Source organism: Taurulus bubalis (assembly GCF_910589615.1).
Source record: "Taurulus bubalis genome assembly, chromosome: 10".
Classification (NCBI taxonomy): domain Eukaryota; kingdom Metazoa; phylum Chordata; class Actinopteri; order Perciformes; family Cottidae; genus Taurulus; species Taurulus bubalis.
This window is the reverse complement of record NC_136598.1, coordinates 19,310,072-19,328,823: the sequence shown is the minus strand read 5'-3', so window position 1 is coordinate 19,328,823 and position 18,752 is coordinate 19,310,072. Positions and strand designations below refer to the sequence as shown.

Below are 18,752 nucleotides of genomic sequence, written 5' to 3'. Positions count from 1 at the left end.
AATGTGTTAGAATATCACTGTGATGAGTCTTGTCCACAAGCTGCAGACATTGTACACACATGTTATAGAAGCTGAGTGTTGAAGAGGCATTCACATCAGGAGGATGTCAATCTTGGAGTATCTATTTAAAAGCCACTAAGAGTATAGCCTCATCTCTATGAATGCTTAATTTATTTATTTCACCAAAATGCAGCTTACCGCTCCTAACAGGGGAGTTGTCCCATCAGAATCGGTGACCCAGGCGTTCTTCTCAGTCCCCCGGTCAAAGGCGTCGTATGGAGTATTCCCTACCCTTTTACTGGTAGCTATTGCAGGGTCCTAGGAGCAGTGGAATAGACTTGAGAATAGGACATAACACAAATGCCTTTTGAAAATAAGTGTTAACGTGTTGCAGACTCATGTTATATATATATATATATATATATATATATATATATATATATATATATATATATATATATATATATATATATATATATACATATATATATATATATATATATATATATATATATATATATATATATATATATATATATATATATGCACACATACATATTACAGCTAGATTAAATCAACCTGACGTCGCAGCTGCCAATATTTGGCCAGTAATACAAGACAGACAGTACTACCAAACCATAAAGGACCCAGAAATGGAAGGAAAACAATTTCATTATTTGGACAGAGATGTGTACAGGCTACATTTACTGGTAATGTACGTATCCACAGTTTTCATCACTCACACAAAGTGCTTCTTACCAGGATGAGGATGTATTTCTGTCCCTTCGCATGAAGGTAGTCGGCAAACTGAGGCAGCTCGCTGAACTTGACTTTGTCATATGTGAAATCTTTCTTATCCTCCATGTAGTCAATGTCAGTGTACTGAATGTCCTGCATGGGTAGAATAAGACATGCTTAGTGTATGCGCACTTCAGGTACAGGCAATAACTTATTAATATGCAGTTCATGAAAAATTAAATCTAAATATATAAAAAAATAAATCTGCATGTTTTCTGAATACCTTGATAAGTTTACTTCAAATAGGTTAGATGTCATTAGATAGTCAAAGCTTAATTGGAAATGCTAAAATGATGGCATGAATTCCATGTAATAAAATAATATTTGCATCTTGCATTAATGTAATGAATTAAAAATGACTCCTAATGCTTCTTACATTTACCCACTCATGCCTCCACTTCTGTGCATAAATTGAACACATTCAACATCTTCAATATTACTTAGACAGGTCTTCCTTACACTCTATATTACCATTTAAGCATGGATAGTAAATACAAAACCATTAGTACTGTAAAAATTAATTAAAAAAAAACACATTTTCACTGCTATCTTGCCTGACCTACCTATGCTAGATTTTATTTTGTAGACCTGACGTGAGTGCTAACAACTTGGCTAATGTGCTGCTAAACCTTGAGAGGACAATGGGAATGCCCATTATTTTTATTTTTTTCCAGGGTGTGACTTCATGCTTGCTCGGTCGCTCTGTTGTCTGCCAAAATCTACTTCATATCGATAGAGCAGATGGTTTGGAACGTTCTGCCAGATCCTTTCTCTAATGGTAATCAGCTCCAGACATATTAGGGAGAATGTGATAATGCCCTCTGTGGTCTATCTAATGGTTATCAAATATGTCCCTGAGTACAGCAGGAGAGGAAGCAGCTGCATGCTAATGTCTTCGGATATGAAATAGAGATTAAAGATTGAGACAGGTTAGAAATTTGTTTGCATTTCATCCTAAAATAAGAGTTCAAACTGTGTCCTTGATTGGTGCAGTCGTTGCTGAGTTGTGATACAGTTGAAGTGTTTTATGGGGACATATAAAGATTTGGATTAGAAATTAACCTTCGTAATTAAGGAAAAGAAATTGCATAAAACAACAGTGCGCTGTGTGGAAAGGACTTCATAGAGTTACTATTCGCAAGCTCAGGCGAAGATAAGCAGTAAGACTCATTCCCAAGAAAATGTCAACCAGAGCTGGTATTTATCAAATGTCTCAGGTGTTGGAGTAGTTTTAACATTCAGATCAGGATGAATGAGATAATGAAAGGAACTTGGTCGATTGATCTTTGATCAGCGCTAACATTCAGTGACGCTCGAAAAATAGTCGTCCTGGGATTGAACCTAGACTCTCCATTATTTGACAGAAAGCTGGATTACCCCGTCTAAACTAAAGGCCATCCCTATCACTCTGACTGTCTGTCGAACTCCTGCTTCAACCTTCATATCACGTCTTCACATATAGTGTAGTGGTTGAGGCTCTTGCCTCTGGAACCACACAGTAGTGCATGAGCGGTTCAAATTTAACAAGGGGTGCTTAAGGTGAAGTATCGATTTTCCTCCCCCACCATCCCAAAAGCTATACTGTGCTAGCATCTAAAACCATGTATGCATTGTCACAACATGACTTCAGACAGTCAAGAAAAGAAGAATCAGCAGCTTCCTTTTTAAATATCTCAACATGTTGTCATCTGAGGTCAAATTCAAAGAGTTGCGAACATTTGTATCCCCAATTTGCATTCTTTGCTTTGTTTTCATGTCATTGATTGATAATCATTGCATGCTTCTCATACTTTGGTTGGATTTTGTCACGTAGTTTTCTAACAGATTACTGATTCCTCTTTGAGCGCCCTCACCTTACACCTAGCCTGATAGGAATATGTGATGATTAACACTGTGCAAACAAAATGTGACAAGAATGTTTATGCTGGAGATGTACAGCATAAAGCTGAGAACATTGAGTGTGAAAGTGTAAATGTATGCACCTGAAATCCATACTACATATAGACAGCCTAAAAAAATGAACTGAAAAAAGGAAGAAAAACAAGCAGACAGGATCTTACATATGGGAGGGACACGTTCCGATTCCTCTCCACGGTATTCTTGACCTCAGTCAGGTTGCCATAGTTCCACCGAGAAAGCTGGAAGCCCAGGGACCAGTAGGGAGGAATGACAGGCCTGCCAATGAGCTGGACAACAGAAGTTGGACATGTTATTGCAATTAATGTTCCCAGTCAACTCAAACACTTCTTTTGCACAACAGACTGTGCCTGTATATTCCTATGTACAGTGTATACCTTTGTAAACTCCTGGACCACTTGTTCTGGCGTATCTCCAAAGAGAATGTAGAAGTCAAGGACTCCTCCAATTGTCCTGTAAGTCACAGCAGGGGCCGGCTGCAAAGTCACCTCTGGAAAAAAGTGAAAAAATGGAAATGTTACAAACTAATTCCTATTACCTTCTTAAGTTAACTATAAATCATAACCCTAAACATGGCTTCTCAAGCTAGTGTGAACTGGCTATACCTCTGTTTTGAGATACAAAAATCTGTCATGACAATCCATGAGAAGCAAAAAAGAGTTTGTATATCAGGAGGCTATAGACATGAGCAAGAGAAACATGTCAGCGGGCATTACCATCACTTTCAGTTATCTCCTTTATATAATAAAGAGTCATGTAATATTCTCTTTGATTCGTCAGCACAATTTTTTGATTGAGGCAACAGTAAATCCATTTTTGTTAGTAGGGTGAGGCATAACTGATGGTTCATGCCCTTGAACCATTGAACCATTTTCAAATGGCTCTCATTTCCCAATGTTTTGTCTGCCTGTGTGCGTGTATTACACTATATGTTCTTTTTGTGTTTATGTTTTTGAGTCTGTCAACTTCCCTGAGGACAGTGTCATTGCATTGCTGTGTGCGTGTGCGCATCTTCACCCATAGCATTGCTGTTCAAGAGAAAGACCCCGAATGACTGTCCACTTGCATCTTCAAGACAGAGGAAGAAGGGATAGTGTCCATAGAGGTTATGTGTTCCCTGTGGGGGAGACAGAGGGAAAGGCGGATGACGAGAGACAGGAAAGAGGTGGGAAGTGGGAGACTCATTGAAACTGAGGGGGCGAATTCACTGCCTAATCGACTTACAAGGCATTCAAAAACATACACGTCAGGAACACACGTTAACATGACACTTGAACACATGCGCGCACACGCGCACACGCGCACACACACACACACACACACACACACACACACACACACACACACACACACACACACACCCTTGGTAGACCTGTGCAAGCCTTTTAGATAACAAACTGTCTGATGCAGCAACCAAAAAAAAACACATTATAGGGTTAAACATACTGTATCTCAAATGTGTTGTATATACATATTGTATGCATGCACAAGTGCATTTTAAACCATGCATAACGTCAAGTTCAGTGGCATTAAAAGTGATTTGCTGATTTAATATCTTGTTTATTCTCACCCCATTCGGGAAACCATCTCTGCTGAAGATGGGCCAGGTTTTCCAGTTTGTGTTGTGCTGATACTGTTGATGCACATGCTCTCCCAAACCATAAATATTATGGGATGGAAGCTTAGCAGATATCTGTAGGTACTGGTCTGCAAACACCAGTGGAGCCATTGTAGTGTCAAACCTGAATGTGTGTGAACAAAAGAGAGGAAAACGATAGACAAACAAAATAACTGGTCACCACAGGGAAGTGAGAGGGCAGACAGAGAGCAAAGGAATGTGTGAAAAAAAAAGCATAGGTGAGAGAAAATGTGAGAGACAAAGACGCAAGAAGAAAGTGAGAGTGAGATGCAGTGATACGAGAGAATGGGAGTGGGAACAAGACCAGGACGTGTTGAAAAGTTGAGAGAAAATGGAAAGAAAGACCATCCCATCAAGCTCTAATAAGCCCTCTGGGTCGCATCTCTCTTGCCTTTAAAACAAGACAAACACTGGTAGTTAAAATACTGAGCTTGCTATCTTTTTCTTTTTTTGGAACTCTGGAGAAATGAGACCTAAATAAACATTTAAAAGATGACTTTATTGTACGTGATTTATGAACCTTGTTATCGCTTTATGATGGTGGTCATGCAGTGCTCAGGTGATTATGAATTGATTATCAAATGGTTATACAAATATTTTAATAACTTTTAATAATGATAACAGCCGCCAAAGAAGAAACAAAACAAAACCATTGGATCAAAGTGATGCAAAAACTGCAGTGGAGCAAATAATTGTCTGAAATAATTTTCCTACAATTCAAGGTCAGTCAAAAAATCCAGGCAATACAATTAAACTTTGACACTGAATAAAATATTCAACAGCTCAGTTCGTCTTCTAGTAACATTTTGGACACAGGCACAGGCTGTGTTTTGTCCCCAGAAATATATCCACACAGTCAACTGTGAACATGGCTTGCAGTATCCTCTTAATACATCTCCCCATAACAATCCCCTGCTACCATAAATATTTCAACCATCAGTCCTCTCGACAGCTACAGCCATACAGTAGTACTGTATATATCTCCACACACAGTATATGTAATAGACTACATTATAACAAATAGCAGAGTAATATAGTACGTGCCTGGATACACATCATGTTAAATATGCACAGTGTGTGTGTGTGTGTGTGTGTGTGTGTGTGTGTGTGTGTGTGTGTGTGTGTGTGTGTGTGTGTGTGTGTGTGTGTGTGTGTTCTGCTGTTTATTGTATTTCCTTCACAGTCCAGATGGAAAACAATGTGATATTGTAGGATTACGGAGCACTCACAGGACTTTTTTGTTCTCCTTCCTGCGTACAGTAATACCAAAGGGTTTGTGTGTCATCTCCAGTGTGTTAATGATGGGGCTGGAGCGGTCACTGGTGAGGTTGCTGATGTGCTCATGGGGGACTTCAAACCTCTCCCTGTGGGCATCCTTGATCTGAGGAGAGAGAGAGAGAAGAGAAACAACAATACAGGGAGTGTGAGGGTGGCCTCATATTTCACGGTCATGTTCATACTTTGTTGTGTACATCGCTATTTTTGTCCTCTTTTTGTTCTGAACAGCATTTATGTTTAACATGCTTTGATGAAAACTATAAATGAATTCGACTAAACTAGATTTATCTCACAATTCCCTCTGTTGCTGTCTAAGTGTGTGAGTGTGTGTGTGTGTATGAGAATGTAGTGTGAGATGGTGTGCAAGTAAAAAGGTGTTTAACAGAGGTGGTGTCTAATGCTGTGTACCATAAATCGGAGTCGATTGTTTGACTGCATTTCTGCGTGAAATGACAGCTCTTGTATATCAGCCCCAAATAAGGAAGGAGAAGCCATTCGCTTCAGTCGGGCGTTCATCACTGCAAAATGAACCACATGGGGAAAGGAGGGGAAGGGTTATAGTACAGTTAAAATTATTTATATTAGGAAATCTATCACATTTAACTTCTAATATAGATGGAATTACACAAACATAGTACTCTCATTGTGGAACTCTAGTGGTTGTATTTACAGCTATTATTTCAATCAAAGCACAAACAAGTTAGGAAAGTTAGAAATCATAATGTTCACGTTCTTGCTGAGAAGGGTGTGAAGACTGATACCACTCACATGTCTGTCCAGTAAATATAAAGCCAACGTGAGCCACAAAACGCCCTTCTGGCATCTTAGCTCTAGGGAACAATTGTTGGATGAGGTGTGCCCCATCCATCATAAAATAACATATCATTCCCTACAGTGATGAGTGAACTGCAACAATGAGAATAAACTGCAATAGTCCTCAGTTTTTGCACTCATAAAACTCATCAGGTGAGCTTGGAAAAGAATATATTCAAACACTGATGTATTCCCTGGTTATACATTTACCAGTTTGATCAAAGGGTGCAGTATGCTTTATATGAAGAATGTAACAATATGAGAAGACCGTTAAACGTATATAAGAAGGAATGCTTTCATTGTTTCTGTAACGGTTAAAGTCCCTGTTGAATAACAATAAAACACTCAGGCAGAGCAAGATACATTATTGTTTTGGATAATGTTTCTCTAAGTCTATATAAGCGTTTGCCATTTTTCAATCTAACCAACTTCTGTTAAAAAGAAAAAAAGAATATTGGGAACATATATATATTTTTCTTTTCATAAGATGTTCTTCTGCTATTCAAATGATGTCACCAGAAATATTGATATAACATGTAAAATGTTTCTTCCTGCTTTTACACAATAACTGAGTTAACATAAGGCAGTGAAATCAAGCAGAAAATGGAAAAACCTACATGCTGCAAAGTCAATCATGTTTTCTGATATGCCATCCATGTCATATTTCACAGAAAAGCTTGCCTGAGGCGAAGGCAGTGAAAAAGGAAAAAACGATGTGAGGAAGACAGACGGACAAATTGAAGGAATGTGGAGCATTTAGAATTTGAAAATAAGCTAAATAGAAAGCCAAATATTTCCATCGCTTTGAGACCACATGAGTGGAAGAGCAGGATAGAGAGAGGGGAAATGGGGATTTACCATAAGGATCCGGTGGATCCTCCGATTCCACTGTGTATCCATGGTTGGTTGAGAAGTAACACCAGGGAACAAGTTTCTCGTCCAGTGGTTTCCAGCAACATCCACGCTGCTCACATCGCAGCTGTTCAAGTAGGAGGGGGGTCTATGCTGTTATCATTATCATCATACGCAGTGTCATTGCTGCTACTTTAAACAATGTGTGTCGTATTACCACCATAATTGCCGTTGTTCTAGTAAGCATCATAACCAGGGTAACAGAAATCATCATGAACAACACCGTTTCAATTGTGGCAATGGTTCGAGTAGGAATTGAGTTGTAAGGAAACCATTCATTAAGGGGGTTAACATTACTTTGCATTTTTGGAAATGGAAGTGACTCATACCTTTGAGGCTCCAGCATCAGGGAAACAGTCAACTCGTTCAGCCAGAGAAATTGTGGGACACTGAGGAACGAATACTTCAGTAGTTTCTGCCAAAAGATGAAATGTTTACTTGAAACAAAAATGAAATGCGCCAACTAAGCTGCTTATTAATGTATAGTCATTTGAGCAATGGGCTGATGATGGCACTCACCAGTAGACCTTTTTCACAGCAGACATTTTGACATGTCATAGTTTGAAAAGCACAGGTGAAACTGATTACATTAGCGATGGCTCGGTTCCATTATGTGTTCATTATTATTCCTGTCAGCCTTCATGTGCAATACCAGGACGACCCGAGTAGAATGCAGCCATCCTTTATGTTAATAAATGCAGCTGCTCTTTATTTTTACTATGACAAACTATCTGCTTGGAACATAGACTGTGTATAGGAAGTGGATATAGTTGTTGTGGCGTCACAAATTAGTTTCTGGACTTTTGTGTACATAAACTTATATAAATGTAAAAATGTATGTCAGCAAATTTCTCTCTTGTTATAACATAAACCCATTTAATGTAGGGTTAAGAAACCCACATTACTCTATCAAACAAAAAGAAGAAAATAACAAAGACAAAGATCAAACACACGCTATTACCTTAACTTTGTTCAAAGCTTTTTTTTGTCACAGTTGAGAAGAACATAACTCTGGTACAACAAATAACCGTGAGCTGCTAAGAACATGTGTGACAGATGTGGTCATGGGCACACCTGCTCACATACCTGCAGCGCACTAGCATGCGCTGCTTGGAAGCTCGTGCGATTTCTTCAGCCAGCAAAAAGCTAGCTTTCACAGCGGCACCCTTTTTGGCTGTAGCTTTTGTGAATATATTCTGCTGAGACTGCAGTATGTCTATTAATTCTTGGACAGTTTAATGTTTTTCTTGGAGGCTAAATTTAGCGTACTTGGCTCCGTGTTTGGCGTCAAAACGCTGACGTGAATTGTAGTCCTTCATCATCGACACTGCCTCATAACACATAAGATCTACCGGTTTGTCTCCTTGAAGCACAAACATGTATTCGCTTTCCTATCTTCTTTAAATGGCCTTCCCTCCGCGTCAATCTTTCTCTTTTTGGACATTTTGGGAGTATTATATTTTCAACGTAACGTTAATCTTTAGTTAAGTTAAACGCCGATATGGAAACACTGCTTTCTCGCGGGTCATTCGCGGGTCACAAAATCAACATGCATTGTGGGAGATGTAGTCTATGGTCAAAGCAGCGTCGCCTTTTTAATGTTTAATTATCCTATGCGTTTTAAGATGTCGTGGGCCATATAAAATGACGTGGGGTGCCGAATGAGTTTGACACCTAGGCAGTAGTAGTTATGATTGGAGAAAAGGAGGAAGTGGGGTAATGTTATGATAGAACAACATCCTGTGCAGGTCAATGGGTCAAAAACTCTAACATTGAACGGGGCACCATTGTTCTTTTCTCATTTCAACCCTAGGTACTACCTGACCATAACCAAGTGAATATAATTAGGAACATTTTGTCAAATAAAAAATAATTAAAAACGTAAGGGCACTTTTTTTCTTGAACTAAGGCTTAAAATACGTCTTTTAATGAGCTTTGGTTTTCGAGGAAAGATAGATTTTTATAAACTCAAGCCTCTCTTGGTTCCATAACTATGCAGGAGACCACATGGCAACAGTCCTGTCCTCACAGTCTCTACTCTGAAGATGACTCAAGTGATTCCAGGATATATTGGTGGTACTTAGCCTGCATAAATCCACGTTGGCATGATTGTCTATGCTTCCAGACGCTATCTAGCATCAACTGTTTACAAATATAGGGGTATCTACCAACATGGTGATTGCTTTGGGCTCATGTTTTTTAGTTGTGTTAAATTTGACTGATGCATCTTCATGTATGTGTAAGCATGTTCACCTACCGTCTTCAACGACCCCAGGTTCTCCGGTGGCGAACAGAACTATAAGAGCGATGGCTGTCACAGACATCAATGCGAACATGACCATTAGGGCCACCTCCAAACCTGAGAACCACCTTCTCCCCATCTAACACAAATGCACACATACACAGAGAGTGATTACAAAGGCCAACATCATTAACACCCAATAATGACACCAAGTTTACTAAAGGCAAGGTCTCGAAGGTCTCAAACTTCCCTGCCTAATGAGGCCCATTGGCAGGACACACACTCACACACATGCACAAAACAATCAAACTATAGTAAACACACACATACATTGTATTAACCTTGGACTTAGTGATAGCTTCGTGAAGTTGAAAAAACACAATAAAGCGGGAAAAATAAATTAAGATAATAAAAAAAAAGAGAAACAGGGAGTCGACACAACTGCCCGACAAGCTGGGCCTAATCTTGCAAAGGCACCCATCATATCATTCAAGCGATGAGGCTTCACTCCAATGTACTCTTAGACACAAAAACAAGGTGAATGTGTGTGGGTATGTGTCTATTTGCGTGAATGAGAGGCTCATAGCCCTCTTGTTTAATGTACTGTGAAGAGCAGGCGAGGGCAAAGAGAGAGACAGAGAGTCAAACGTGTGCATGCCCCCCTGCCCACCATACAGAAGCACCGACAATCACCTGCAAACATGCAATGCAACACAGAGGCACACCAGCAAACACATTCATTCAGTACAAACCTTTTAGCCTCTCTCTTCTTCCCTTTAGCTTCCACTAAGTGCCTAAAAATAGCTTCCACCCATAACAGCATATCACTTTACTTCTCCCAACTCACAGACACTCTGATAGGTGCAGATACACACACACTCCAAAAAAAAAAAGAAGCAGTGTCACTTTTTGGCTCCAGTGTTTGGGTCTCCATGAGTGCAGGCAGTTTAGAGTATAATCTGATATTGCGTTTTGAACTTTTACTTTTAGTTCACTGGTTACTTTAAGACACATCTTTAAAAGTTAATGTCAGCCCAAGAGGAGGTTTGCCACCTGTAATTATGTTCAAGACTGACATAAAAAAAAGTGGATCAGTGCAGTGTACATCTGAATAAAAGAATCTGTCGACACATCAGTATTCCAACCCCTCCATAGAAATATGTTCCACAGGGCTGCATTGCAATATGCATTGGATTATTTAGATTGGATTAAAAAACTGTAGAGCTACACAAAACCAACATTATCATTTATAAATGTGTTCAGTCTATCCACAGGAATGTGGATACTACTGCATAATAAAAAAAACATCTGCAAGCTACAGAAGGTTGAAAGAGAGTCTGTATATGTAACAAGAAGGATTTCTAATGCATTAGGTTTTATTTATTCATCATATTAATACGACGATGTTGTTGAAATTGAATCACACTAGCGTCACAGTAATAATCCCACTATCATATTTTAAACTGTGGTGTATCATCAACAAATGCCAGAAGTGTAATATAAAATAAAGATTAGTTTTTGAGTTGAACAGGTAGACAGCCTGCAGCTGCAGTCTTACCTCGGCGCTCTCCAATGTTCAGGGCAAAGTGCTTTTGAGTTCAAGTGAGATAGCACCTTATAATCCACAAGATGTATTGTGGTCATAGGGGCTCACCACTCCTTTACTGCGGTGTGTGTGTGTGTGTGTGTGTGTGTGTGTGTGTGTGTGTGTGTGTGTGTGTGTGTGTGTGTGTGTGTTTTACAGTCTGAGCATGCAGACCCCAAAGCTATAAAAAGTTAGATAACCGTCTCGAGTGAGAAAACAACTGCAGCCTAAAATCCCCAAATCAGCTTGTTACAATCAATCCCACAATCATGTTTAATTCCACCGAGTGTGTGTGTGTGTGTGTGTGTGTGTGTGTGTGTGTGTGTGTGTGTGTGTGTGTGTGTGTGTGTGTGTGTGTGTGCTTGTGTGGATGTTTGTAATTCACCCAACGATTGTGTATTTTTGTTTTATATAAGCTGTGACTCAGGACAGGTAATCTTTACCCCACTGCTATCACCACACTTCTACACGTCTGTGCACACACACTCACACACACTTGGCAGTATTTAGTTAACAGGTTGCGGTCGATACAAGCAACTCAGTAGAGTAATCATACTATATATTATGCATAATATGGTGTTTATTCAGTCTAATGAATCAACTGTGATCAAAGCTGAACAGGTATTGTTGTATTTTCATACAACAGGAGCATAACACAAATGATACTGGACTCTCTGTATTATTATATGAGGCCACCGTTTAGCCTGTAAAATGTGTGATTACATGCAGATCACCTACTGGAACTGTCATGCTGCACCTCAGCCATATGTTAAAACATTTAAAATACATTTTAGTGTTGGGGGCTCCTCCTGAAGTCCACTATCATCTCTATAGTTTTGGGCTTGTTCAGCTCCAGGTTGTTCTCACCACACCAGGGGACCAGCCGTTCAACCTCCCGTCTGTAATTATGCCTGTTTGGAAATAGCCAATCATCGCTTCATTGTCTGATTACATACATGGTCTGTGACCTCAGTCAACCATAGTTACACTAAAACTGCACTGAAATTGACATTGTTTGTGTCCCATTCAAACCGGCAGAAAAAAAAACTGCTCCAGCAACCTTTATTCATTTGATCGAACAGAAAGTATGCCCTGATCAGTTCCACCATTGAATTCAAGTGTGAATTAGAGTCCATAAAGTTTGTGTAATACTGGATGGTTCTTATCTAAACTGTTAAGTGCAGAGGTTACTCTACTTCCGGCATTTTGGCAGTTACTGAGCAGCTATAGGTGTGTTACAAAGGGCAGACCCTGCTTTGCATGTAGCCAGGCTGCAACACTGGCTGCAATTCGATCTTTCATCTGGCAAATTTATGGCTCAATGAAAGTGTCTCAAATCTCATTTAGATTGTACGTGGATTATCTAGAGAAGATACTTGAAGTGTACATGGTGCCTATAAAGACCTGGTTGTCAACTCACCTTTGAGTGTGGCCTTTAAAATGTCAATTGACACAATTTCTTGAAGCCCAAAGTGTGCTGTCAAATGTCTGTCAAATGTCTTGTTTTGTCCGACCAACAGTCCGAAACCCGACAATATTTAGTTGACAGTTACATCAAATGAAGAAAGGTAGACAATCCTAACACTTGAGTAGCTGGAACCAATTCCTTTTTGTCATTTTTCCTAGAAATATTACAAACAATGAATGAGTTATCACAGTAATTCAGTATTAACTCTCTGTTAAATCATTCTTTGAGCTTTAAAGGGAATGAAGTACAAAATTACTGAGCTACAGTGCTTTAAATCACAGAACTAGAGTCGCAATGTGTAACCACCACCTTTGTCTTGTAACAATGCTCCCCAGGCTTCGAGGGCTGCAGACAGATGACTGCACCCTCTGCTGTGACATTTAGACAATACCGCAATCATCATCATGTAGCAGGTCAGCAGCAAAGAAGAACAACACTCACCTCCTCTCTGGCCATCACACATGTGGGAGTCGTATAGGGATCCACAGAAAACCACAGCGTGCGGTTGACTTTCTGCCTCGAAGCAAATGGTTCCACTGTTAGCCTTCGCTAACAGAGATTTAATTGTACGGGATGCAATCTCCCTTTGTTTCAAAGGGGGTTTTCCTCAGAACATGATGCCACAAGCATGACGTTTCCTGGGTCTAGTATGTGAAGTGCCCAGTGTTGATTTTGTTTGTCTTGCTTGAAATGTAATGTAAAGGACTGCAAAGCTATGGATTAAATGTTTTACTGTTGCTTTGGCCAGAGATCCATCCATGCCAATGCACTCTATAGTTTGGTGATGGCTTTAGTCCATGCAATCCAAATAATCAGAATGAAGAGGATCAACCAAGTGAGTTATTCACTATCTAAAGACCCAATCACCGGCTCCTTTAACACAGAGCTTGATTGCCATGGACTATACGATTTAAAAAGCCAATATGACCTTTTGTCTAGTGTGAGTGGGTCCATGTAGGTGAGACAATAACAGGCTTTCATAACGGCAACCAGTCTCAGATACCATGTGTGCAACGATGACTGAAGAACGTCTTGTATGTGTGTGTGTGTGTGTGTGTGTGTGTGTGTGTGTATAAGAGCGTGGAGATGTAGGCGTCCAAGTCGGTCTCTGATCATTCTGCTCACTCCTTTTCACTCCTTACACATCCAATTCCACTCCGCCGCTGCCAATTCCAGGTGCTCTCCCTCTCGAATGCAGCGCCAGCCGATTTCAATAGAACAAACTGAAATTGGCAATTCACTCTCCTGTATCGATCCAGTCACTTTAAGACTAGGCACTCAACATTGAGAGCTGCCAACCAACCATGATTATATATGTGTGTTCATTCGAGTGTGTTTCTGTGTGTGGGTATGACTGGGAACCCTCACCAGGATCCTGGAGAATCAATGCCTGGATTGTCTACCTGATATCAGATCTGCATAAACCAGAGTTATTTAAGATACTTTTAGACTTAAATGCCGGATCATATGGTTCTTTTTGATTACATTTTATGACGTTTGTGTATCTACATTCCCTCTCTTAAGGTGTTTATACTGATCTTTATCTGGCCTTGGCCTTCTGTCTGTAAATGTGCCTGTAAACTAAATTGTTCTCTCCAGTGATAAATACCAGGTCTATTAATAATTGACCATATGGAGGTACAGCAAATCTTCAAACAGGAAGACTACCTTACTAATGCAGACTCCCAGCCTAATGCTTGAGACAGGACACATTTCCATGAGGTACATTATTATTATTTTTTGTCACACAGTCAGTCATGCCATTTCCAGCTTCTAAATAAACATTTATCCAAATAAATCTCTCTACAAGTTATGACACTAATCATGCAAGATGCCACAGAGGGACAGCCATGACTGCATACATCTTAACTTCCATCTCCCATTAGAGCCGTCGGGTGAAACAATACCATTTACAGATGTACATTTAGTTTGATATTCCCAGTACAAATATATTTAAGCTAGATAATAATATAGCAATATTTCATTAAAAATATCTTACACCTATAGATCTACATATAATTTGAACAAAGCTGTATGTAAAACACCAATAAACAAATGTAATTGATATACATTAATCAATGATGTGAGTCACTGATTCTACTTGGTGACATGCAATGTTTTTCAATTGTTGTGGTTCATTGTTATTCATTGTACTCTTCATCTAATTCTTTATTCATTGCCTTCATTTTGTTTATTTGATCGTTTATTCATTTATTTTCTGTTTACTTATGTCGTTAGTCCAATAAATATTTCATTTATGAAGAACTTAATCATTTAATTTGTGTGGATATGAGAAATAATAACAAATCTGCTTCCAGCAACAACGCTACACGGAATTGAAAACTCTTTGCTTTTCTGTCATGTATAAGGGCAGATTTTGTAATGATTAATTTGCAAGATTCAGTAATTACTACCCTCGAACTGCTAAATTACTTAGCCCCCCCACTCACACAAATTAGTACTGTCAAATTGTCTGAGCAGAAACAGAAGTTAAAGGTTTTTGTGGTTGTTTCAAAATCTCAGAGTGTTAGCGGCTGGCCTGCAGCTGTGTTTAAATGTAGAGGTACCTTAAAATTCCTGATTCAATTTCCACAACCTAATAATTATAGTTATTGGATTCAATCAATTTGAACATGTCCCCCCTGTACTCTCCTTCTCATACATTTTTAAATAGACATTTTTCTCCCACACTCACTGTTTGCTCTGTGCTGGCTAAAGTGCCCAAACGCTGCTATGCAAAACAGTGAGGAATAAACGCTGAAAGTTGGGAAGTCGAGGAAGATGTAGATGATCAGACACATTGAGTTTAAATTAGACTGCGATGCAATACAGTACTATGAGTTTAGGCAGTTAACCCTTTCACAGCGGTATGTCGTACAACATATTCTGTTCTTTCAGTTTCTTCACAGAATTGCCTGATTCATGACACAATTCATGCACAGAACTTATCATTCTTTTAGATAGTTTTAGCTTCTGGTTCAGTGCTCCTCTTAATGTGTTTGATCTCCAGCCTCTCCTTTTGTTTCATTTTTTCACATTTTCACATTGGAGTTTCATCTCAAACGGTTCTGGACCTCTACAGTTCATCTGTAGAGTCCTGTGCACACCAGCCCACTTTGTTTTCCATATACATCATTGTATTATTACATACAGTAACCGCTTTAGGTGATCTGCTACTGCAACTATGGTGTCCTAGGCTTTTGTATGTCAAACAAAAGAAGGTTGGTGCGTAAGCTTGGTAGAAGAGTATGGATGAAATCTATACATTCCCAATTTTGGAGAATAATAAATAAAGTTATTAGCGTTGCTAAATTGAGCTTTTATTGGCATTTGATTTCCATTAAATTGTGCTGGGGTGGTTCCGACTGCATCACCCACACGTTGTAATATTGCTTGAGATGAGCAAAGGGATAACCCCTTCCTTTATATTAAACTGCTGCCACGCAATTAAGTTTAGTGGTGGAAAAATGATTATCTTTGCCTTCAGCCTCACAGAAATCAAGCTCAGGAAATGGCAACATAACAATGAACTGTCCATGTTGATATCACCATTCAACCTCCTAGGAGACAAATTCATCGAGCAATTAGTTTGGGTTATTGCAGTTGTTCACTCTGTGTGATTGTGTGCACGTTTGTATCTGTTAGATCACCAATGACTGCACAAGCCATAATATGCAGGTGGCCTATCTCAGTGTTCCCATTATGCAGCATTCCCAAAAAGCATGGCACAGATGTTAGACCCCTATGGGGGAGAAACAGCATATTGAATGAAGAGGGGATTGCATATGCACAACTTTACACACACACACACACACACACACACACACACACACACACACACACACACACACACACACACACACACAAACACACACACCGTAGTCTGCATAATTTCTAAAGGAAATATCATCTATCCCCGCTGCTACTCTCTGCATGTTTTGAAATACATAGACTCACATACACAGTCGCATAAGCATGTGCACACACAGACGCACTCTAAATAATGAGAGTAAGCTAACAACTGTCAGTTTTAAGCTTTCATAGTTGCTTTCAATGCACTGTGTGCTAAATCCGATTTGATGATTAACCACTATTTATTTGCGTGTGCTGTTATTCAGGCTCGGTGCAAAGCTCATCCAGTCGCTACTATCTTTCGAAAGAAGGTCAAAGTATGTTTTTTTTTTTTTTTTTTGGCTCCTTCTCATTGTTTTACATCAGCTGTGTTGCGAAACCTGGCAGTGACCTTGTGAAGCCCAGACGGGAGTTGTAATGAGAGTATTGCACGTGAATCTGAAAAGGAGAAAACAAGAAAAAATGAAATGAATCTTCTCGCTCTTCTTTTTTGTGTTGAGGTCTCAAGGTCTGTGGAGTATCAATATTTCAGTATATCATATGTGTGCGAACAGGAGCACATTCTCTCTCTCTCTCTCTCTCTCTCTCTCTCTCTTTCTCTTTCTCTCTCTCTCTGTGTATGTGCAGATATATAAAAAAAGACTGACTACTCACTTTAGCCCATTCTTTCAGATTCCATATACAGATTACAAAGATAATATGATCTGACAGTTAATTATCTTAATTTGAGTGTGCAGAAGATGGCATGCCACTGAAGGATAAACACTGCACCAACACAATTCACAGTCATTTATAGATGATTGTTTCATTGTTAGCTTTGCACTTTTTCTTCCCCTATATCCCCAATGCAACATGACATACATTGCAATCATTCAGAAAGAGGTCTATAAGAAACACTGATCAACTCTTCAACATTCCTCTTCATGTGGAGCAATGAGAGGTGCTGAGTTTTTTTGTAAAAGTAAACTGACCTTTTGTTGGCAAAGGTATGGAAGGTAACATTAGCCATAATTGACGGGGCACTAATGGACGAGGCTTGTTTTTGTGTAATGATTGATGTACCTGCATTTAGCCGTGTGACAGGCTGGCAGTCAGAAGTCTTCCCTCCAGAGGTGCTGTTGTGCAGCTCATCCGCTCCTCCAGCCGGCCCGGAGACAGTACCTTCCTCTGGTGATGGTTGTGCAGGCAACTTTATGTCTTCTCCCATGTTGTTTCCTTGTACATGGAGATGTGCGTGTGTGCGTGTGTGCGTGTGTGCGTGTGTGCGCGCATAAGATCTTGTAGTAGTTGATGTTTTTGTTGCATTGCTTCATTTTGCAGTTGCATCCCGGTGGATCGTTCACAGTCACTGTATTCACTCATTATGTTTCTGCCTGTCAAGCAAACTCAAAGACGAAAAAAGAAAAAAGAAAAAACTAAAAGCTTCACCTCGTATCTTGGTGTTTAGACGAGTTGCTGAGACAGAATCACTCTGGTTGCATGTGTGTTTTTATAGGAGGTGTGTCTCTTGAAGGTTTTCTCAGACAATCTACACATACTTGGAAAATGTGAATATGACGTTTTAGATTATTCATCAACTCTAACTTCATTACACAGGGATGTCTAACCTATTTTATAACTACTAATAGGATAACTTGACTTCAAAAGAATCATCTTACATACATATGTGTTTACTTTATTACAGTATTAGTATTGCAATTGTACTATTAAACATACTTCAAATATATAACTGATTATTAAAATGATGGATTGCATTGGTATTACCTCTGTTTCCACTGCACCACAATAGTCTAATAAATAATGAATGGTTCTGACTAACAGGAACATACTGCTGTGTATATTGATGTTGCAAAAATATCAGCATGTTGGTCAAACATGAAATAAAAACCACTCAACAAATAAATATGAAGTTTTTGTACCATGAAATTAATTAACGTCCTCATTTAAAGTCAAATTAGTTGTTTTATTCCCCCCTCCAGGCCCCCCTCACCCCTCCCTCCCCCACAAACACACACACAAACTCACACACTCACATCCGCTATCCGCTCTTCTCTCATCAAGCTGTGAATCAGGCTGTACGGGTAGCAACAACGAATTTCCCCGTTGCCATGGCAACTCTGCGCGGGTGATCTTTTGTCAGGTGCCAAGAGCTTGCTGCAATGGAATAGTGTTGATTGTGTGTGTGTGTGTGTGTGTGTGTGTGTGTGTGTGTGTGTGTGTGTGTGTGTGTGTGTGTGTGTGTGTGTGT

General features: G+C 39.5%; 1 protein-coding gene across 1 annotated transcript in view; it reads right to left on the bottom strand.

Annotated features, from left to right (window-relative positions):
• Nucleotides 1–9,738, bottom strand: part of si (sucrase-isomaltase) — a gene marked incomplete at its 5' end in the record, with an annotated part of 62,910 nt that extends 53,172 nt beyond the window's left edge. The window contains 11 exons of the mRNA XM_079224883.1: nt 199–318; nt 760–891; nt 2,859–2,984; nt 3,093–3,205; nt 3,733–3,832; nt 4,286–4,457; nt 5,584–5,735; nt 6,041–6,150; nt 7,304–7,424; nt 7,687–7,772; nt 9,615–9,738. Coding sequence (XP_079081009.1) covers nt 199–318; nt 760–891; nt 2,859–2,984; nt 3,093–3,205; nt 3,733–3,832; nt 4,286–4,457; nt 5,584–5,735; nt 6,041–6,150; nt 7,304–7,424; nt 7,687–7,772; nt 9,615–9,738 — 1,356 coding nt within the window. The remainder of the gene's footprint in view (nt 1–198; nt 319–759; nt 892–2,858; nt 2,985–3,092; nt 3,206–3,732; nt 3,833–4,285; nt 4,458–5,583; nt 5,736–6,040; nt 6,151–7,303; nt 7,425–7,686; nt 7,773–9,614) is intronic.
• Nucleotides 9,739–18,752: the final 9,014 nt, after the last annotated feature.